We start from the raw sequence: 22661 nt of genomic DNA on the forward strand, positions 1-22661 counted from the left end.
CCTTCACGCCTTGGCCAGCAGAAAGCTCATCATGAGTGGACCCTCTTGGGAACTTCAGAGGGGTCAGGCGACGGTGATTGAGACTGCCTCAGTGATCACGCTCGGTGCCATGAGCTGAAATCTGGGCCAAGAGCACAGGCACAGTGAGTTAAGTAAGCAGCTACTATGTTTAAAATAACTACACTTTTCGGGAGCTAAGCTATGAGGACGTAAAGGTGTAAGAATGATACAGTGGACTTGGGGGACTCAGTAGAAAGGGTTGGGGGTGAGGGATAAGAGTCCACTGTACACTGCTTGGCTGATGGGTGCCCCCAAATCCCAGAAATCACCACTAAAGAACTTCATGTAACCAAATACCACCTGAACCCCAAAAACCTACTGAAATTTTTAAAAATTAAAAATAAATACATAAAATAGCTACTTTTACTGCTGTCAACAGCATGTTCCTGAAAAATGTTGTTGGAATTCAAACTTTCCTGGAGGACAGCTGGTCAAGAAATTTATTCACATGTCAGGAGTTTTCTAAAATTTGTTTTTAATGCTTATTGGTATTTCTGCATTAGAAGTAACTACAAATGTCTTATTAAAGTTTCCACTTTAAATGCACAATTTTACTTCATTTTATTATAAGGAATTGTTACAGAAAATGCAAATATCAGTATTTGAAAAATACATTCCATTACACAGACTCCAAAGAAACAATTCTGATAAGCGCCATGGTCCTCTGTGATCCCATCACCCCACACTGAGCACCGCCCCGAATGGGTTGGAAGCCAGGGTACCAACCCACATGTGTGCCTCAGTTTCTGCCCAGCTACTGCCCCTCCTCTGGGGTCACGCAGCGATGTTGTAACAGCCACCTCCGCACATCTGCCAAAAAGGGCAAGTCATCAAGGCCAGCAGTCTCAACTCAAGACTCCCTAGCTGCAGGAAACCAATGTTGTCAGTTGTAACAGGTTAATATATTATTTATGCCACACAAAAAAGGAATTGTACAGGCAATGATCTTCCAAAGAAAGTCTTTAAGGCATCTGTAACTTCTGGGAATTCCAGGGTTTTTATCTTGTCAGTCAGCTTTTCACTAAATTACTTCCAGAGTGAGAAGGTAGCTCCCAATTCCCTTTGGCAAGTTGGTGCTGCCTCCTTCCTCTGCCACCAGGCTGGGCTGGGGAGCTTTGGTGCTTCAGATAGTTCTTCTGGGACTTGTCCCAAGGGAAGCAAGTGTCTGTCATGGAAGCATTACCCTTACTTGTTGCTGCTACTGTCACCTGGGAAGTTAGCTTGCCTTTCAGGGCTGAGCATTACATAGTTAAAAAATGTTCTTTTTCTCCAGATAAAAGAAACCTAGATGGAAGTCAAGGCTCTCCCCTTTCCCAAGACCTTCCCTCCACTCCATACCCATGGACAAGATCAGTGCAGAAACGGTTCATTACGGCAGGTGTGGGACACGGGGGGGGAGCGGAGAAACCACACACACACACAGATCCACACAGGGACCCGTTCAGGGACAAGAGTGAGGACACGGAACGGGGTTGTCAGAAATGACTCGGGGCTCTGAGGTAGAGGACTGAAGGTCACGCAGACCCCACTCCTTGGAGAGAACGTGGCAGGTGAACTGAGCAGTCGAATCCAGCCTCAACTAAATCGGTAATTGGGGTTGACAGTGCACAGGCCCAAAACTCCAAATAGAACATGTTCTAACATGTTAGTGAGACACCACGAAAAAGATGACTGAAAGTCAAAAGTCCTAAGTGTAGGCACTTAAGTTTACGGGAAATTTCGGTGTTAGAGGATCACAGCAAATTAGTTTAAGCCATTCGATTTCTATATAGCACGTGGTCCGTACCTTTGTTTTAAAAACAACGACAACAAAAGACTGTTAAGAATACACTGAATAATAAATCTGGCGATGAGCAAAGGGCAGCTCAGAGCAAATTCAGCATAACAACGTTGACTGTTGCAGCAAATTATGTTTCAGTAAAGTTTATTTTTCCTGCTCTACTCATTCAGAAGTGGCAACTTTCTGAATGAATTTCAGTTTTTGCTACTAGTACTTAAGCGACTGATGAAAACTTACCCACAGCTAGGCAGTTTTGTACTCAAGTGTTGACAGCAGGGAGAGCACGGGAAGGGCTGGAAGCATGCCTAGTCCCAGCCAGGGCAGTGCATGTTGGAGTCCACTGGGACGGTTCCCACTCAAGGAGCCTGCTGAGTGCAGCCCAGCTGAGTGCAGCCTGCGTGGTCGGGGGACCTCCTAAGTCTGTGGAAAGAGGCTTTTCCTGTATCCACAGGAATGCACCCTGCAGCCAATGGATAGCAGGACTCAATGTTCTCCCAGTCCATAGCTGGTCAGTACCACTGCTGTCCTGGGACTCAGGCTAAGAAACAGAAGCTCGAATCAACATATCTTAAACATGATCTTCAGATTCTAAGTGCAATGACAGGCGAGACTGTTATTGAGATTGGTGTGGCAGGGCATGGGTAGAACAATCGGCTTCACCCTTGACTCATCTCCCACATTCTTTTTCAAGAACAGGTATCCATGTGCCAACCACTTTAATTCATACCCGAACCATGATTCTCTTACTTTCTAACTCAGGTAACCAAGCTACCTAAGCCCTGCCTGCTTCCTTATGGCCCTTTTCAGGTAACAGAAAATGGAAACTGACCACATGCCTCACATGGCCAAATGTCTGCCAAGACTAGCAGAGCTTTTCTATTAAAAATTCTGTATGAAACATGTCAGACTGGGAGACGGGAATGCTTCTAATTAATTGTTTTCTTTTAAACATTGTGCACAAGCTTATATTAACATAGAAAGCATATATATCTTATAAATCACAGAAGCTTTTTTTTAAAGTAGTACTCCAGTTTATCAGTTCATTTTACACACATATTTAGGCAACAGAATGTATAAATCTACCGCCAACACAGAGGACACACTATCCAGAAAAGAATGAACAAAAAACAGGCTGTTGCAAAAATATTTAGTCCCTTTACACATATATTCAAACTTCATTAATGCAAAAAAAAAAAATGTAGTGGTTATTAAATGTCTAAAAGAATCAGTATGTATGATTGAGATTGTTAATCTCTGAGTATAACACATATTGTTCATCTCAGAGTTGTTTTGTTTTAAAGCAGTGGTAGATGCTTCTCTTTAAATGTGCATTTTTTAGAAACTGGCCAAACCTTCAAAAGAAAAGTTTAACACCTCATGGTTCATATATGTACTAGCAGCGACGCCGGCCCAACAAGTTCTGGCGGCCTCATCCAGCACACAAGCCAGAGACTTCCAAAATAAGGTGGTGCACAGGTGGCCAGGGCCCTCGGCTGGTGGCCCTTCGTGGGGCAGGGCAAGCTACACAGAACTGGGACCAACAGCACTCGCAGCATCACTAGGGAGGATTTCGGCAAGAAGCGTTTGTGTCAAGGACATAGGACCTGCTGGCCTGAGGCTGGAGATGCCCTTGGGGCTGAAGCCTTAGTGACTCCACCTCTCATCACTTGGCCTGTGTGAATCTCTTGCTTTAAAAGATGCTCTGTAGAGTTTTTCCTGGGAGACCGTGTGAGCGGAGGCCCAGTCACCGCTGAGCATTAGAATCACTGATGCAAGAATGCGTGAGGGTATTTCTGAATATGGATTTTTAATTGGGATCACCAATAATGCAGCTCTATAAAAAGTGCAGCACAATAAAAGTGCATTTCCTCCAGCACTCTCCAGCGGCAGAGTGACTGAGGACTCCACAGACAGGACGCAGCAAGACGAGAGAAAGAGACGGCTGCTACGAGGCGCCAGGCGGCCCCGCTGCACTCCTGACACCTCAGTAGCGTGAACACTGTAAAGCTTTCAGTTGTTAAGGCCACGAGTTTTCAGCTCTCATCTTTGAACCCTGTTAAGAATAAAGATTTCACCTTTTTAAAAGGGGTAGCTCACTAAAAATACAGCTTAGCTTAAAAAGAAAAAAAGACTTCAGGGCAAGAGGATCCTATTATCTTTATGAAAACACTGTACAGAAAAGTCCACAGCCACTTACCCTAGAGTAAAGCCAGCTCATTAGCCAGCTTCCTACACCGTGAGGCTCTGCCCCATCAGTCAGCCCAGCGGGAAGACTTCATGAATGCTCTGGGACGGACACCAAGCTACTGGAAGGGAAAACTGGTTTCCAAGTGTCCTTGTATGTTGCTAGCAGAATGGGGAGGGGTCTAATTCCTACTCACATTTACCACTTAGGCCAAATGGCCTGGTCCGATTAGTGAGACATCGAGTGAAATCGATCACAGTCTGACACACACACAGACAATCATACGGAATCATTTGAAATGGGATCTATCACACCATGGTCCTTAATTGTTCCAGTCTATTGCCGCAGGAAGACACGCGCCAGCTCCTGCTCTGGGTGGGGTCAGGCTGGTGAGCAGAGCAGCTGCTGGGGAGGTGACCAAGGATGTGGCCTGGGCCCTCCAGGGGGCTCACTAAGAGACCCCACCCAGAGTCAGTACATCAAAACAAATGTTGCAAACTCGTACAGGCTTGTTCAGATCAAACTTTATAATAGGAATCTCCTTGGTCGAGCATTTATGGCAAAGAAGACGTCCGCAGTGACGACTGTGGAAGCAAAGAAAGGAAGTATGAGAGGAGCACTGACGACAGACTCTGCTTCCTGGCAAGTGAGGACAACCGCAGCAGGGCCTGGCAGACAAGGCGCCCGCGATGCTACTCTGGCAACTCTGCCGACTGCCAGCCAGGTTACCATAATTCATGTAGAATTTTTAGTCTATGAAAACAAAACTCTAGTCAATCATTATGTTAAAGCAATACTGAAGGCGGCTTTTTTTTTTTTTTTGAAGATCAAGAGCAGCTCGGGCCGGGCGTGGTGGCTCACACCTGTCATCCCAGCACTTTGGGAGGCCGAGGCGGGCGCATCACTCGAGGGCAGGAGTTTCAAGATCAGCCTGGCCAACATGGTGAAACCCCGTCTCTACTAAAAATACAAAAATTAGCCGGGCGTGGTGGCGCATGCCTGAATCCCAGCTACTCGGGGCTGAGGAATGAGAATTGCTTGAACTCGGGAAGTGGAGATTGCAGTGAGCCGAGCTCATGTCACTGTACTCCAACCTGGGTAACAGAGCAAGACTGTCTCAAAAACAAAAAGAGAGCAGCTCAGCACTATCTTTTTTTTCTCTTTTTTTCTTTTTTGACATGATGTCTCGCTCTGTCGCCCATGCTGGAGTGCAGTGGCATGATCTCGGCTCACTGCAACCTCTTGCCTCAGTCTCCCAAGCAGCTGGGATTACAGGTGCCCACCACAACCCCCAGCTAATTTTTGTATTTTTAGTAGAGATGGGGTTTTGCCATGTTGGCCAGGCTGGTCTCAAACTCCTGCCCTCGAGTGATCCGCCCGCCTCTGCTTCCCAAAGTGCTGGGATTACAGGCATGAGCCACCACACCTGGCCTATCTATCTCATCTTAATGGGACCAGCTCCTTAGTTCTCGGCAAAGCGCCCCATACTGAGGCACACCATGAGGGCAGTAGCTCATCTCAGCTTTGCTGCAGGCAGCAAGTCAGGGAGGACAGGCAGGCTGCCTGGGAACTGTGCACCGTCAGCTTCCAGCAGGAACGCCACCAGTCTGCAGGCTCCCTGCCTTCCCTACATCTCTCTTCCTCCGTAAGATCCTTGGGTGTGCTCATCTTATCCCTCCATTTGGTCAAGTTTTGCCCGTGAATGTGCAGGACCCGGGCAAGTTCACGGCCTATCCTGGAGAAGGGGGGAAGCAATGGCGTCAGCGAAGTCCCCTCACTGCTGTGACGGTGACGCTGGGGTCTTACCAGTGATGTTTGCGAGTTGTGACTCCAAACTTGGCAGTGCACTCATAGCAGTAGGAGCCGTCGCACCATGGAGGCTCCTTGGATAGCATATCTGTAACACAGAGGGGCGAGGACTAGTCCCGTCACACAGCAACTGCGCCAGGCAAGCCCCAGGGCTTAGAGGGAGCAGGGAAACAGACCAGAAGTGCGGCCACCCACTGCCACATGACATAGGTGACGAAGGAGCAACAGCTTCTAAGTGGCTCAGGGCCAGCTTCCCAGAGGAGACTGGAGGATCAGCCCTTGCCCGGGAGACTTGGGGAGAAGGAAACAGTGGTCAACGAGGTGGACCAGCGGTGATGTCTGTGGGGGAAACACGTAGTCAGGGATGACTGGGACGGAAGGCACGGTAGGGAGGGAACAGAGACCACACAGCTAGAAAAACTGGCCAGGGGAACAGAGGATGGGACTAAGACAAGAGAAATTGAGGAGGCAGAATCTGTAAGACTTAGTGACTGAACACAAGTGTGGGATGTGAGAGGGAGCAGGCAGAAGACACAGGCGATTTCCAGGCTTCTGGAGAGAGTGCCTGAGTCTGCGGTGGGGCCACGGGCAGAGCAACCTATAAGGAAGAACCAAGTTTTCACATCTAGGTTAGGAGTTACCAGTGCAGACAGGAATGACCATCACTTGGATTTACTGGCTGAACTCTCACTCTATGCCAGGCACTGACCGCTCTACACAGAGAGGTCCACTGAGCTCACGGGGAGGGAGCAGCATGTGAATCCGTCAGTCCCTTCTGAGTACTGGGATGTGTGTGTGTCGCCGGCCCTGTGATGGGCACCAGTGCTGAGCTTTTAAAAGGCTAAGTGCATGGTAGAGGGAAGTTGCAGTGGACCAGGTGTCACAAACGCTGCCCTTCAACCTGGCTCTGCCACAGACCAGCTGTGCCCCCGGGCGGGTCCTGTGCATCGCCATCACATGGCTACCAGGGGTCTGAGCTTGTTTTCCTGTCTGTCTCTCCCCACTGTGGGTGATGACACAGCACAGGCACTCGAGGCATTCTGATTCCGTCACCTCGGCAGGGAACAGAAAAGATTCACAAATATGAAATCAAGAGGGAAGCACTCCTTTCCACAAAAGGGACGCAGGGGAGGGAGAGCTGACAGGGGCTGGAGTCGTGTGCCATTCTGAAGGTTCTAGAGGATCTGGATCAGTCTCAAGAGGACAGGTGTGCAGATAAGTGGCCATGAGACACAGGGAGGGTGGCCTGCTGGGGCATTTCCAGAAGGTTGTGGGACGTGGGAAATGAACAAGGCAGAGTGCTGTGAAAAGACTGTTCACAGCGACCTTCCCAACACTGCTCAAAAGTCCTTCACTTATTCAGAGAGACAGTCGCAGCTACTGCCTGGAGACGAGCAGTTCCGATCGTAAGGCACCATGAGATTGGAAGATCGCCAGTACAATACATCGCGATGGTAACACTGAGACGCTGCTTGCACTGTAAGAGCAGAAAGCAGGCCACTCACCTAGAAGTCTAAACAGAAGCTGCTTGGTGGCGACCTGGTAGTTGAAAATGTTGACTCCCTGGTTGTTATTCACCCCGAGGCGAGCCCCCGACCGGACGATGGCGCGGCACAAGTTGGCATTCCCTTTCATGTATGCCAAGAGCAGCACTGGAAAACAAAAGCACACACAGGGCTCCTTCCCACCCGGCCCAGCCTGGCACCCACACATGGAGGGCGGAAGACAGCCGAGGGCAGAACAGACTGCTGGCAGGACGTCTGTTCACGAAGTCCCCACAGACACACAGGGGCCCCGAGGCTCTGGAGAGACCTCTGTGGACAACCTGTAGCATCTTCCAATAAAGGATGTGGCCACGAGCCAAAGAATTCTAGAGCAGCTGCGGTTTCCGAGACGCAGTCTTTCCCGCGTGGAGCTTTGGCTGCAAGAGAGCGAAGGTCGCACCGGTGGTGAGGGGTTCACCACGGAGGGAGTCATTACTGTGGTCTCAGGTGCCTTCCTCTGGCATGAAACACTGCTTTCTCCACAAAGAGCAAAGCTCTTTTCACCCAATGTAACTAAATCTAAACCTATGAGTTGTGTACACATGGAGAAGAAAAATCAGTATTAGGAACATGTTCCAGAAAGTTCTTCCACCCCGTGGAGCCCGTGGGAACCCACACTCTGGCCAGGCCAACCTGCTGGCCTTCCCTACAAACAATTACAGCTCACTGCGGCTCCCCTTTGCTGCCCTTTCCCAGACGCTGGGTCTACTGGGTTCCTTAAGTTCAACTCTGAAAATCGTACAATAACATGGGGGTTATTTTTCCCACTATCAAATGAGGAAGCAGGCCTATGAGGGAGGATGCACCCAGTCACCCTGCTAGAATGCGACAGGGCTAGGACAGGGCTAGGCATCTGCACCCAGGTCTCTGTAAACCGGGGGCCTAGACATGGAGCCCCTCCCTGCTGCCTGTTCCTGTTTACCTGCTCCCAGGCAAGGTGTGCTGAGTATGTGCTGCTCACTCCACCCCCAGGGGCTGACTCCTCTGAAGCTTAAACAACAATGCTCATGTAGCAAGGCCACCAACTCCTCTCAAGACCAAGAGAAAACGGTGAGAAAGGATGCGGTCCCATGTTAAGGTTCAGACAACCCCATGGTGACTCCATTTCTGCCAAGACCACAGAGGCGCTCTCTCTAGAACGGGTGAGTGAATGGGAATGCAGCAGCCACACAGCTGCGCGGAGGGCTCTGGGCTGGGATGAGACATCTGGTTTTGTTTCATGGGGTTACTTTTCCTTACCCGAAAAACGGGGATACACCTATGTGCACTGCTTCCCTCATGGGGCTGCCGCGAGTCCTCGGCAAGAAAACGAACACAAGAATCACCAGAAAAGCTAGGACACACGGGTGACCAGTGACCACGGGGACCCAGAGCAGCCGGGAGAGGCCTGGAGCCTCGGCATAAGAAGGCGCCCCATGTTTCTGGGCAGTCTGCCACTTTCTCCAAGCATGCCAACACACACTCGAGCGCATCTCTTCCCTTTGAAGATCCTGTGAGATGCTTATACTTTCTTTCTCTGCTGGAATTTGGGAGCTTGGGTAGGGCCCTATTTGACTGGACAAAAGGCAAATGAGGGAAACAAAAACAGGTGGGCAGGCCTGTTTGGAGAAGGGTATGGATGGTTTCAGAGCGCTCGATGCACTTGAGATGTGACGGTGTCTAAAATCAGATCCCCAGACTCCGAGATGTGACGGTGTCTAAAACCACACACCCCAGACTCCGTGAGACATGACGGTGTCTAAAACCAGACACCCCAGACTCCGTGAGACGTGACGGTGATTAAAATCAGACACCCCAGACTCCGTGAGACGTGACGGTGTCTAAAACCAGACACCCCAGACTCCACAACAGGGCTCTGTAACTCACACTCAGAGGGCCCAACAGAACTGTTCTGCGAGCTGAATGCTCTCAGATAACGACGTGTGCCTGGGCTCTTGCTTTTCCCGGAAGCGGGACGCGGCCTTGCTACGTACCTGTGCTGCCGTCTGCGTCCGGCTTGTCCAGAGGGTACTCCGGCATGCATTCTAAGAAGAGATCAAAGATGGCCGCCGCGTTCTCCTTGCCGTATTGTCCCAAAATGTGCAGTGGTGACTGCCCTCTGATACAACAAGTTGGAAAAGTTAGGAACGTATCTGCCAGGGCCATCACACACAAAATAAACAGAATTTTCTGAACTCTGTGACGGTGGATACATCTAAAAGACATGCTGGGTTTACTGGGTTCCTTAAATTTAACTCTGAAAATCATACAATAAGATGAGGGTTATTCTTCCCACCATCAGATGAGGAAGCAGGCCTATGTGTGATGCCCTGGTTTTGTGACGCCTGAAAAACAGGTAAGGAAAAGGAGGTTCTACAAAGTCTTTCTTTTTCTTATTTTGTATTTTACTGTAACCTAAGTGCATGCGTAACAAAAGTGTTTTTTTTTTTTTTTGAGACGGAGTCTCGTTTTGTCGCCCAGGCTGGAGTGCAGTGGCCGGATCTCAGCTCACTGCAAGCTCCGCCTCCCGGGTTCCCGCCATTCTCCTGCCTCAGCCTCCGGAGTAGCTGGGACTACAGGCGCCGCCACCACGCCCGGCTAGTTTTTGTACTTTCGGTAGAGACGGGGTTTCACCGTGTTAGCCAGGATGGTCTCGATTTCCTGACCTTGTGATCTGCCCGCCTTGGCCTCCCAAAGTGCTGGGATTACAGGTGTGAGTCACTGTGCCCGGCCAAAAGTTTTTTTTTTTTTTTTTTTTTTTTTTTTGAGACAGAGTGTCGCTCTGTCGCCCAGGCTGGAGTGCAGTGGCCGGATCTCAGCTCACTGCAAGCTCCGCCTCCCGGGTTCACGCCATTCTCTGGCCTCAGCCTCCCGAGTAGCTGGGACTACAGGCGCCCGCCACCTCGCCCGGCTAGTTTTTTGTATTTCTTAATAGAGACGGGGTTTCACCGTGTTAGCCAGGATGGTCTCGATCTCCTGACCTCGTGATCCGCCCGTCTCGGCCTCCCAAAGTGCTGGGATTACAGGCTTGAGCCACCGCGCCCGGCAAAAGTTTTTTTAAGAAGCATTTTTTATTAAAACAAAATACCAGTACCAAAAGTACCAAAATAAAGTACCCGAAGCTGGTGAGGGGCCCTAGTGGCCAGTTTTGCAGGCCCTCCCCGGGGCTGACAGGAGGCACCAGCAACCAGCAGCTCTGAGCAGCAGGCCAGGCGCCGTGGGGCCTGTGCGGGCCCAGCACACTCACCTGAGATTAAAGGCTTCGGCGTCCACTGTGCACTCTGTCAGGAGAACCCGGATGTTGTTGAGCCGGCCGTGCATGACAGCAAGATGAAGAGCTGGGAAGTAAATCCTCTTACTGTGCAAGCCCAGAAGCACACGCAGAAAACTCCCCACTCCCCTCACCCGCACAGACCTCTCTGTAAACAGGACCTGGCCACAGCAGCGACCGGCCACACACAGCCACCCTTTCTGGTCTTCACCACCCTCAAGGATGCGTCACAAATGCAGTCTCACGCCTGCTCTGTGCTGTGCTTTCTGCTTCAGCAGTTACCCAAAGGTGAGATTTAATAGTTTCCCAAGGAGGCAGTGCAGGCTTCCAGGGCTCAGACGGGGAGGCTGCCCAAGGCCTGGGCAGTCGCAGGCTGGACGCCCTACGCAGAGCACTTCCTGTCACAGCTTTCTCCTGTAGAAGCCAAGCTTCCCAGGGGGAGCAGACCCAAGGGTGCACTGCACCCACCCCTAGAATGGAGGGATAGTTCAAGCCACTAAGGAATGACTGGGAGTTACCATTGTTTCCATTCTCATCCACGGCAGCAAAGTCCACGCCATTCTCCAGGAGGACTGAGCAGATGGTGGGCAGGTCCTGCTGGGCAGCAAGATGAAGGGCAGTCTGGCGATGCTTGGTTAATTCATTCACTTTGGCTCCTGCAAGAAGCTGTTGAAGTTCATTACATGAACAGTCAGTCTCTCTGCCACAATCAAGATCCCCCTTGTGGGGGCCAAGTCTGCTTGTCTTCTGACACCCACAGAGGCTGATGGCCTGCCCTGCTGACAGAGCTGGGAGCATAAGGGCTTCACACATACCCCTGCTGAAGCAGAAACCAGCAAAACCTGTGCCAAGGGCAACTTGGCAATTACCTATCAAAACGTTAACCAGCCATTCCTTGGAACACAGAAACTCCACTTCTAAGGCTTTCGTATACAAAAACTGTGCAAGACTGCAGTGATGTTCACTGTACTATGTAAGGGTGTCTACTGCTTGTAATGGGAAAGCCTGATGGCAAAGGGGTTTGGTTGTAAAAATTGTAATAGATACAAACAATAGAGTAAGATGATAAATATTTATCGATTAACATGGAAAGATGTTGATAACAAGTATGTTTAAAAAGCCTTGCAATTTAGAAGACAGTACAATTCCATCTGGGGAAGACAGAGCTCTGTGTACACACAAGCATGCACGCACACGGGCACTTGGAAGGTGTTTCAGAGCATAAACGCCACACTCGGAAGAGCTGGAGTCAAAGGGAGACACGCTCTGTTTCATCTCCTTCCATGCTTGGAGTTTTTCCACGGTGAGTATGCACTATTTCACTACTGTTTTCTGTTTATTATTTCTTGAGACAGCAACTTGCTCTGTCACCCAGGCTGGAGTGCAGTGGTACCATCATAGCTCACTGCAGCCTTGAACGCCTGAGCTTAGATGATCGTCCCACCTCAGCCTCCTGAGTAGCTAGGACCACAGGCATGTGACCCTATACCTGGTTAAAAAAAAAAAAAAAAAAAAAGGCCGGGCGCGGTGGCTCAAGCCTGTAATCCCAGCACTTTGGGAGGCCGAGGCGGGTGGATCACAAGGTCAGGAGATCGAGACTATCCTGGCTAGCATGGTGAAACCCCGTCTCTACTAAAAATACAAAAAACTAGCCGGGCGCGGTAGCGGGCGCCTGTAGTCCCAGCTACTTGGGAGGCTGAGGCGGGAGAATGGCGTGAACCCGGGGGGCGGAGCTTGCAGTGAGCCGAGATCGCGCCACTGCACTCCAGCCTGGGAGACACAGTGAGACTCCGTCTCAAAAAAAAAAAAAAAAAAAAAATTCTGTAGAGACGAGGTCTTGCTATGTTGCCCAGACTGGTGTCAAACTCCTGGCCTCAAGTGATCCTCTCAACTTGGCCTCCCAAAGTCCGGAGATTACAGGCATAAGCCACTGCGTCCAGCCTGTTTTTTCAAAGAAAGAACGGAGGCCGGGTGCAGTGGCTCAGGCCTGTAGTCTCAGCATTTTGGGAGACTGAGGCGGGCAGACTGCTTGAGCCCAGAAGTTCAAGACCAACCTAGGTAACATGGTAAAACCTCATCTCTACAAAAAATTTAAAAATTAGCTGGGCACAATAATGGTGTGCACCTGTAATCGCAGCTACTCGGGAGGATGAGATGGGAGGACTGATTAAGCCTGGCAAGTCAAGGCTGCAGTGAGCTATGATCAGGTCACAGCACTCCAGCCTGGGCAACAGAGCAAGACCATGTCTCAAAAAACAAAAAACAGAAAAAAAGGGACACAAAGAATTACAGAATCAAAACAGCAAGTGGGACCTTTACATGATGCCCTATTCATTTAGTATTTGAAGTTCATCATCCTCTTTCTGAAAAAGTTTAAAAAACAGTTGCTGTAAACAGAAAATACCTGTAGTCTGTAGTCAGAACCCAATTTGCCGCTCCTGAGGTGAAAGGCCACCCCTGGTTCCTCCGCGTGCACAGGCACTGCCTCTGGGAAAATCTAGGCGCTGGTTAGCTGCTCGGTTAGGACCCTGACTTCTAAATCCCAGCCTCCTCAGAACTCTGGGCGCCCAGTCTCACCACTGATCGGTAAGACATATGAGTGGATATGGGACTGTCAATACAGGGCGTCTCACAGACGCATATTCATGGGCCCTGGTGCTATGTTAGGGATCATCACTGACCCCACAGCTGGTTAACTGGGAGGAGAGAGGTAGGGAAGGGGTTTCAGTATGAACAGGTTCAAACAGGATGCAGCATCAATTCAAAGAGAAAGGAGCACGTGGACACTGGAAAACCCGCTGTTTCTAGTGTTTCTGGGCGCTCCTATCATCTGTCATGCCGGGCCCCAGGAAGGCAGGAACCTTGGTCAGGGACAGTAGACCTCCTTCCGCCCTACAGAGGCATAAAGACTGACGAACACGAGGCTGATTCCCTACGACTTTGGGACCCAGCTCCGCCTCCCTGGCTGCTTCTCCCACATCCAGTCTGTTTCCAGCATCATCAGATCCACCTCTCCTCATTCCTCAGTTCACACTCACTTCCACAGCCTCCCCACGGTCTAGTCCCCGGTGAGCCCGCCCCACACCTGTGTGTCTCACTCTCAAGGCGCCTCCTTCAAATGCTGCCTCAGCTCAAACACAATCAAGTCACAAGGCTTCTCTAAAAAGTACTCTTCAGAAACAGTTACACCAAGGCAGCAAGGCTGCTCAGGTGCCCTGGCGGCCAGTTCCGCGGCATGCGTCGGGGACTGACGGGAGGGACCAGCGACAGCCGGCTCTGAGGAGCAGACCAGATGGGGAGGCCCTGGCTCAGCTCTGGCCTTGTTCTCTCAGCTCAGACACTTACAGTGGTTTCTCCGCTGCTGAAAACATACTGGCTGCTCACAGTTCTCGTCTGAAATGTGATACCCACGTTCTGTTTTCTGCCTGCCTCTCTACCCACAGCTCTTTCAACTCTCCTACAACTTCTACCAAATTTTCCTACATAAAACACACCACATGCACTTCCGGATCTCCACATCTTGGCTGAGACCCTTCCCTGCCCAGGTAGTATTATGTTATACTGGAAAAAGCAGGCTTTGGAGTCCAGTGCCAAGGCTAAACTCTAACACTACTAGCTTACATAGCCTTAGGGGGTAAAACTCTTTCTCGGCCTAAATTTTCTCCTTCGTAAAATGTAAAACATTTCTCATACCCCTCTGTGGTTTTGAAAACTAAGAGAGAGCTCACTTCAAAGTCCCAGTTGAATGCCTGACAGAGAACAGAAGCGGGTCTCCGCTTCCTCTGTGCTGCCGCCCTGCCTCTGCCGTCGAAACCCTGCTTTCCGGCAGGGCCCCATCTAGCATCTGGCAGCCCACGCAGCCCAACAGGGCGCTCAGGACATGCAGCCCTTGACACCATCTTCCTGAGTGCACCAGCCTCGCTCCCCAAATTCACACTGGCCTTTCACCACACCGGGCAAAGCACCTGTGATGAGATTCTGCACAAGCTCTACACTATGCTTTGACAACGTATTATTACACGCAGTATTTCTGTGTCACTTACCAAATTGCGGACAATCATTTCTGAGCCTGCTTGGACAGCGAGGTGCAGGGGGGTCAACTTGGAGGCATCCTGGACTCTTGAATTTACATTAGCGTGGACACTTATCAAGAACAGCACACTTTCAATATCAGAATTCTGAACTGCCACATGAAGGAAATTCCGGCCCTTGTTATCCACCTACAGCAACAAGTGCAAAGCAAAAGATTAGTTCCCTTTTAAGAGTACCTCCTGAGCTTCATCTGCAAGCTGAACTGACCACTGGAGAGGTCACGATGGAGACCTTCCCTCAGTCTTAGGAAACCCCCTCCCAAGAATGAACACGAAACGCCATCCCCCAACCCCACCCACAGACCCGCTCTACACATCTGTGCACAGAAGCAGGTGCGCATAGCCACACCCACATGGTCAGGGGAAGGGAGCTGCTGCAGTAACCCACGCTGCCCTGGCAGCCTCCTGTAGTAGGAACTGGATGGGGAAAACCAAGAAAAAGACAATCTGAAGGATAGGGAAATGAAAGCGCCAAGATATCAGGATACTCACGGAGAGGCAAAGATGGAGACAAGCGTTGGAAGTCTCTTTGCTCTGGCTAAAACAAGTGCCCAGCATCCTAATGCCCCAGCGGCACTGCCAGCCTGACCCGAGCAGTCAAACAAAGGCTTCAGAAACGTGGAGACAGTTTCCTCTTTTACTGAGCTACAAGACTACACACCATGCGGGAGGGAGCCAACAGCAAGTCACAGGCTTCACTCCACTGATGGAAACCCAGCAGAGCTCAACGAAATCAACCACACCGTAGACTGGAGTTCCCAGAGCTGTCTTAGCATGCGTGTGGCGGCGGCAGTGAGCGAGACCCCAGTGCTGCACACACGGCACACCGCTTCACAGGCCACACAGCCACAGCACATGCCAGTCCCGTAAGCAGTGGATCTGCAAAGCGCTTGGATCGACAGTCCAGTTTCACACTGGAGAGAAGAAATGGGAGGCCACTTCACACCACCTGAGAAATGTGAGGTCACCACCTACACAATCCAGTCACACTTGCGAAAATGCTGAAGACAGGTGGCGTCCAGAAGCCTAAGACACCAAGCAATCATCTCCACCCACGCGAGGATTTCACTTCATCCGGGTCCCAAGTCTGCATCTTCCCTTCATGAGTGGCTATTTCTAAACGCTGCCAGTATTCTAGGTGCTGGCTGGAGAGTCAGGTTCCTGCAGGACCGGCCTGACAGACCCCTCCCCACGCCCACTCAGACCAGTTGTTACTGTTATTTCCCGCCCAGGTGGTTGTTGCAGATCCACAGTTCACCATCCACATTTAGCAGCTGGTAAAGAACCACAAAGAACAAGGACAGCTGAGCCTGCTGAGTAACTGAACTCCTCCAAAACACTCAGGAAGTTGCCCCAACGTCACAATGCAAGCTCTTTAAAAGACACTCCTTACTAGGACAGTTGACCAACCTAGCAAAAGCAAAGAATGAGCTCGGCTGTACACGCCACAGACTTCCTACGATGGAGCCCACTGCCTGCGCTTCCGTCTCCGCCTGGCATTGTCAGGCGCTGACATACTGGCAGAGGAGCCAGATCTCCTCCTGCACTGATGGGACATCTCAGCAGCCACGTTCTAGGGCAGGGAGGACAATTTCCAACCGAAGTTCTTTCCAGGAAGAGCCATGTTTAGTTGGTGACATCTGTCTAGTCTCCAGCTTCCGCGGAGCCCAGGACAATGTGGAGAATGCTGGGTGTTCCTCACTTACCTGCTCAGCAGCCCCGGACTCTCGTTTGAGGATGGCCTCGGCTGACTTGTTGTTCTTGAAAGTCATGGCACAGGCAAACGGGGTCAGCCCTTGTCTGTCTCGCACGTTCAAATGGATATCGGGGTGAGAAACCAACAGCTGAATGATGACGCCATGTTGGCTGCTGATGGCCACGTGGATGGGGGTTCTTCCTTCTGCATCCTATGAAACAAGGCACAGAATTTAATGTTCAATTGCAAGATAAAACTCAGGAAAAATATGAAGGGGTATAACTTTTAAATCAAATTTCAGTTATGAGACTCGATCAACACTCCCACCCTGTGTTTGACTCAGCTGTTAAAGAGGCCAAAGAGAAACGACTAAAAGTCACTTCCTGTTACACCACGTTCCAGTGACCCAGTGGTGACCGTGGACCCGGCACACACCCGTGTTTCAGATCTGCAGTGAGTCTCCGCTCTAAGCCACCACTCCTTATCTGGCTGCAGGGCCTTAGATATCAATCTGCACAGGCTCGAATGTTGAAAAAACTCAGGGGTGCTCCTGTGAGCTACCAGGATGTTCTCCTAAATACAGTATGCAATTTGGGACTAAACTCTCAGTGGAAATCTGTAACTAAGGGGCAATAGGAGGCAAAGAGAAAGAGCTGAAACAAATCTTCCTCCTGCTGTAGTAAGGACAAAGGCCCAGAGAAGCACAGTCAGCCTGAAATCATGAACATTGCAAGGGAGGCCGTGTGTTCATGAAGAAGCAGCGCCTGGAACTGGGCACTGTGCAAGGTCCTTTGCCATAGGAGGAGGTTTCCCTCATGCCAGAGCTACATCTCTCTCCCTGGAAAACAGAAACGACGTACCTGTGCATTCACGTTGGCACCAAACTCCAGAAGACACTGTACCGTCTCTTCCAGCCCCCAAGAGGCTGCCAAGTGCAAAGGGGTCTGCCCATCTCTAGCCTCTTCCTCTCCTTCCCCGTTAGTGCCTGGTTGTCTGGGACTATTCACGTCACAGCCACTGAAGGGAATGGGGAAATGTAAAAAACGCCGTGCTTGGACCCGGCCTACAGGCATGCTGATCACAAATGTAGAGCAGCAGCCTCATCCAACCCAACAGTGTCTGCTGTGGCCGGGTCTGCTGTCCTTAGGCCCCGGCCTCAAATACCAGAGTCGGGGTTCCACTCCCATATTCTGTGACTGGTCTTGGGGGTGGGCAACCCGGGCATCAGAATTGTTAGAAACTCCCCAGGGGGATATGCATACATCTAAAGTCTGAGAACAAGCTGGACGCAGTGGTTCATGCCTCTAATCCCATACTTTGGGAGGCCGAGGTGGGTGGATCAACTCAGGTCAGGAGTTCACATCCAGCCTGGCCAACATGACGAAACCCCCTCTCTACTAAAAACATAAAAATTAGCCGAGCATGGTGGTGCACGCCTGTCATCCCAGCTATGCAGGAAGCTGAGGCAGGAGAATTACTTGAACCCAGGAGGTGGAGGTGGCAGTGAGCTGAGATCGCGCCACTGTACTCCAGACTGGGTAACAGAGTGGGACTTCATCTCAAAAATAAAAATAGAAATACAAAAAGAAAGTTTGAAAACCATAAAGTTTGAGCCAGGCATGGTGGCTCACGCCTGTAATCCCAATACTTTGGGAGGCTGAGGCGGGTGGATCACGAGGTCAGGAGATTGAGACCATCCTGGCTAACACGGTGAAACCCCGTCTCTACTAAAAATATTTTTTAAAAATTAGCCAGGCGTGGTGGCGGGCGCCTGTAGTCCCAGCGCTGAGGCAGGAGAATGGCGTGAACCTGGGAGGCGGAGTGTGCAGTGAGCCGAGATGGCGCCACTGCACTCCAGCCTGGGTGACACAGCGAGACTCTTGTCTCAAAAAAAAAAAAAAAAAAAAAAAAAGAAAACCATAAAGTTTGAGAACCACTGCTGTAAAGGCTTCCTGAATAACCTTGGCTCCCACACATCCCACACTCTGAGGGGGCCACAGAGCCTGTTAGGACTCACACACCGTGGTGGGGTCCTGCAGAGACCATCTGGTCTCCCCAGCCGTAGCCTCCTGCTTCACAGTCTGAACTGGTCCGCCATGACTACAGGAGCTCAGGCAGCTCCCAAAGCAGGACGCTGACTTAAGCTTTCAGCTTCTTTGACCCAGGCCTGTGAGCTCTTCCTGTCACAAGGGAGCCTGGCTCTTGGCTGACTTGACATGACAGAACAGTGACTCTCTGATAACCTTAACTGCGAAAGTCAAGCCGGCTACTGGTATGCCAAGACTGTAGATGGATTTAAAAAGGAAAGAGCCAGTTTGCAACAAGCGCACTAAAACGGTTTGGAGAGATACTGGGGAGTCTGACCTGCGGATGAGAAAGCAGGCGGTGGGCTCGTTGTTTTCGTCAATGGCTCTGTGCAGGAGCGTCTGAAGGCATCCACCAGGTCCTGGACCCCAGCACGTGGCATCACAGCCATGTCTGACCTGCAGAAAAACATAGTTACTCATAAACACTGCTGAGCAAAGGCAAGCAGTTTTATTACCAAGTCTGAGCTCTATGTATAGCATTAAATCCATTTTCAGATAAGATACAGTTAATTAAATGATAATTACTTTAATCTGTATCACTCATTAGTTTTACGAACACTAATTAAAATTTGCTGGGTGCAAGTTCTTGCACTAGGTCCTCTGGGACAGACTTGGGAAGTATCAACAAGTTATGCTTAATTTGTGTCCTTTACAGCTGAGTTCTAGAAGGGACAGAAAACGCAAAGTGTCTGTGTACACCAACCAGTCCTCAGTAACACACCTGTAACTAACAGGTAAGCTCAACAACTAGCTAAAATCTCCAGGTGCGTAACATCTTCATACCACACTGCAGGCCCTTCGGAGAGCTGAACCAGAGCGTGCAGGTTTGCCTCCACGTTTGGGGCCTGTCTGGCAAACAAGGGTGATAAACCTAAGACTGAGGAAATTATCACTATGGTGATAATGAGGACACCCCACAGCAAATCAGCCAAGCCCAGGAGAGGGCTCCTGAGGAAATGCCGCCATTCTCTCGCTGCTTGGTGGTTTTCTTGGTGAAGACAACCTAAAAACAAAAGTGTTGGCCGAGACCACGCTGAACTGCAAGTTTCTTTAACGTGACTTGCAACTGCTTGTCCTTGTCCCACTATGTTACTTGGCAGATCTCCTGCTCCTGTGACAGCTACGCAGGCACCAGCTCCGCCCCTGACACAGTGTCTCCCCATCTGTAAGCAGAGGCTAAGGCTGTGCTTGTTTTACCAGAGTGGACGCGATGTCCTCCAGACTGTTCGCCAGGGCCAGCCACAGCGGGGGGTTCCCCTTCTCGTCTGGCACAGACATGTCCGCTCCTCGGGTGCATATGGCATCGACCACAAGTGGAAGCTGGTTTCTGATGGCCAGCTGGAGGGCCGTCTCCCCGTCCCGAGTCCTGCTAGGACAGGCACACCCAAACCAACATTTGTAGTTGAGGCCAAAGCACAGAAGGTGCCCTTCCGGGCATTCCACAGCCCAGCATCTTCCGTACCCCTGATCATATTCACTCACATTCATGAAATATTTTCTCAGGGAAATGAAATGTGAAAACAGTGTCTGTTCATTCTGCCTTTTTAGAACACATAACCATGTCATCTTATTGCCTCTCGAAGATAACACCCCAGCGTGTTGAATTCTTAGAGAACGACAGTCACTTTTTAGAGCAGTTTAATACAACGCCACCCAAGAACCCAGCTGACAACCCTTCCTTCCCCCGCTCAGTCATTCAGAGTCACTGGAGAGCAAGGGGAGTTCTTTTGAAAATACAACCACAGTAACAATTGGACTCCATGTCTTTTTCCCCCTCAAGCCTTACTGGTGGCTCATTTGTTGGAACGTTCTTCATTGTAACTGAAATTCCTTGTTAAAAACTGATTTTAGGCCGGGGGCGGTGGCTCACGCCTGTAATCCCAGCACTATGGGAGGCCGAGGTGGCGGATCACGAGGTCAGGAGATCGAGACCAGCCTGGCCAACGTGGTGAAACCCCATTTCTACTAAAAGCACAAAAAATGAGCCGGGCGTGGTGGCGGGCACCTGTAATTCCAGCTACTTGGGAGGCTGAGGCACAAGAAACGCTTGAACCCAGTAGGCGAAGGCCGCAGTAAGCCGAGATTGCACCACTGCACTCCGGCCTGGGCAAGAGTGAGCTCCTGACTCAAAGAAAAAAAAAACCTGACTTTAGATTGTTTTTTACAGTGAGACTTGTGCAATACTGTGCACTGGTCCTGAAAGGTTCAGACAAGAGCAAAGGACAGTCCTTTTCTCCATTACAATCAAGACTTTTGCTGATTTTGTGACAACACTGCATTTGTGTGTTTTCAGAGCTATTGTTTCCCTTCCTCTATCTGATAGGAAACAAAAACACTTCTACAAGCGAGGCTGTGCTTTTGACATCTCAATTAATTGTTACCTGGTGTTCCAGTGAGGGAGCGGCTTCGTCCTACCTGACATTTATATCTGCCTGGTGCTCCAGGAGGAAGAGTGCGCTCCTGCTGTCCTGCCGCTGTATGGCCATGTGCAGTAGGGTCTGCCCATCCGACATGGTGTCATTGATGGAGGCCCCAGAGCCCAGCAGCTGGGCTGCGATCGTGTGCATGCCTGGGAAAGAAACAAGCCCCGATTTCATCCACGCTCAGCGTTTCCCGCTTCCTCAACATCTTACTACAACAGACATACCCTCTCAACTTCTCAAAGCCAGCAGTTTTCCACTGGATCTAACAGGCTTCACTCAAACAGAAAGGTTATTTCACAACCAAATGATTAGCCCACTCTCCTCTTTCTTTCTCGCTCCCTCTCTCCTGCCCAGCCCTGCTTCAGACAGCTGTCTGTCTGCAGACATGAGCGGCCCCGGCACGGCCTTACCAGTCCATAATGCCAGGCCCAGCACAGTCTGGTCTCGGGAATCTTTGAGGCTGAAGTCCGGAATGATTTGCAAGTTGTTGGTGGCATGAAGAGCATTGGCTGAATGTTTTAAAAAGGAAAAGAACATTTGAGTTCACCATCTGTGGATCCCATATAAAGCATTCAGTAAAGTAAGAACTCAGTTTCAAACTAACTGTTGGGTATAATACGATGAATGCTACAAAAAGAGAGTAGATAAATCTTGTCAGGACTCAAAGCCCAGAAATCTGATATTTTGGAGCAAAACTTACGGGGAAAATGAATTTTTTTAAAAGCTTAAAACACTGACTCTTCACATAAGGAAAACGGACTCCATTACGGAAACACACTTGATCACTAAAAAGACTAGAACAACGCCCCGATGGTGTTTCCTAATACACAATCTTAAAACTTTCCTCCTACAGTCTTAAAACTTCTGTGAGGACCAAAAAAAGGGCACACAGTACCTGAAACCCCACCTCCCTCCAAAAAGACAATGCTAAAAAACCACTGTCCTTAACAAGGATTGAGGCAAGAGCAAAATAAACCTCAGGACAGGAAAGAGAAGGCATGAGGAAGACCTTCTGAGGGAAACGGCCCTTCTGTCCTGCAGCGGCTGCCCTTGGCCCCTCTCTCTGGCCCCTCTCTCACGGGGTGCCTGCCACAGCAGGGTTCTCCAAGACAGTGCTCACACCGAGGCACAGCTTTGCTTGACCTACACTAAACGGCCTGGACAAATACTCAAATAAGACAGACAGCAGAATCAAAAGTTCTACCAGCTTAACCTAACAAGTGAAATAGGCAGGCCCCATCCTGAAAACACACACAGGGAAGCAGCAGTCAAGAGCCAGACTACATGCTTCTCTAGTTTGACCTGAAAGGATTTTTTGGGAGTAAGAAACTAGCTACACGAAACTCACAAACAGAAGAAACATTAACTCTGTAACTAACGATCCTAAACCGCTGTCCCCAAGTCAAAATGATGGACAGTATTCCCACGTACTTACCTTTCTGCTCCAGGATGACAGACACCACGTCCGGATGGTTATAGGCGATCGCCATGTGCAGTGGTGTCTGCAGATAGATGTTGTCCGCCAAGCTGGTCAGGGATGCAGCCTCCTTTGGCAAAGGCAGAGCTTCCTCCGTCTGCAGGTTTGGGTTGGCACCTTGCTGCAGGAGCTCCGCAGTGAGGTTGGCCAGGCCATGCCGACACGCTGTGTGCAACGGGGTTTCTCCCTGAATGGAAACAAATGGCTGAAATCTGAGCACTCACAGGAATTCCCTTCACGAAGGGAGCATGGCAGCCTG

General features: G+C 50.2%; 1 protein-coding gene across 2 annotated transcripts in view; it reads right to left on the reverse strand.

Moving 5' to 3' along the window:
* Positions 1-515: 515 nt before the first annotated feature.
* The window catches only part of ANKFY1 (ankyrin repeat and FYVE domain containing 1), a 54096-nt gene continuing 31950 nt past the window's right edge, over positions 516-22661 (reverse strand). The window contains exons 9-22 of one of the 2 annotated variants that reach the window (XM_025362951.1): positions 22361-22589; positions 21336-21434; positions 20918-21071; positions 19700-19868; positions 18780-18898; positions 17276-17432; positions 16426-16626; positions 14672-14848; positions 11147-11294; positions 10605-10695; positions 9352-9476; positions 7340-7486; positions 5832-5922; positions 516-4609 (exon numbers count right to left, since the gene is read on the reverse strand). In XM_025362951.1, the coding sequence (XP_025218736.1) occupies positions 4477-4609; positions 5832-5922; positions 7340-7486; positions 9352-9476; positions 10605-10695; positions 11147-11294; positions 14672-14848; positions 16426-16626; positions 17276-17432; positions 18780-18898; positions 19700-19868; positions 20918-21071; positions 21336-21434; positions 22361-22589 (2040 nt within the window). In that variant the 3' untranslated portion in view covers positions 516-4476. Of the gene's footprint in view, positions 4610-5831; positions 5923-7339; positions 7487-9351; positions 9477-10604; positions 10696-11146; positions 11295-14671; positions 14849-16425; positions 16627-17275; positions 17433-18779; positions 18899-19699; positions 19872-20917; positions 21072-21335; positions 21435-22360; positions 22590-22661 lie in introns of both variants that reach the window. The other variant, XM_025362950.1, reaches the window with a different exon arrangement.

The sequence above is a fragment of the Theropithecus gelada genome, chromosome 16, assembly GCF_003255815.1.
Source record: "Theropithecus gelada isolate Dixy chromosome 16, Tgel_1.0, whole genome shotgun sequence".
Classification (NCBI taxonomy): domain Eukaryota; kingdom Metazoa; phylum Chordata; class Mammalia; order Primates; family Cercopithecidae; genus Theropithecus; species Theropithecus gelada.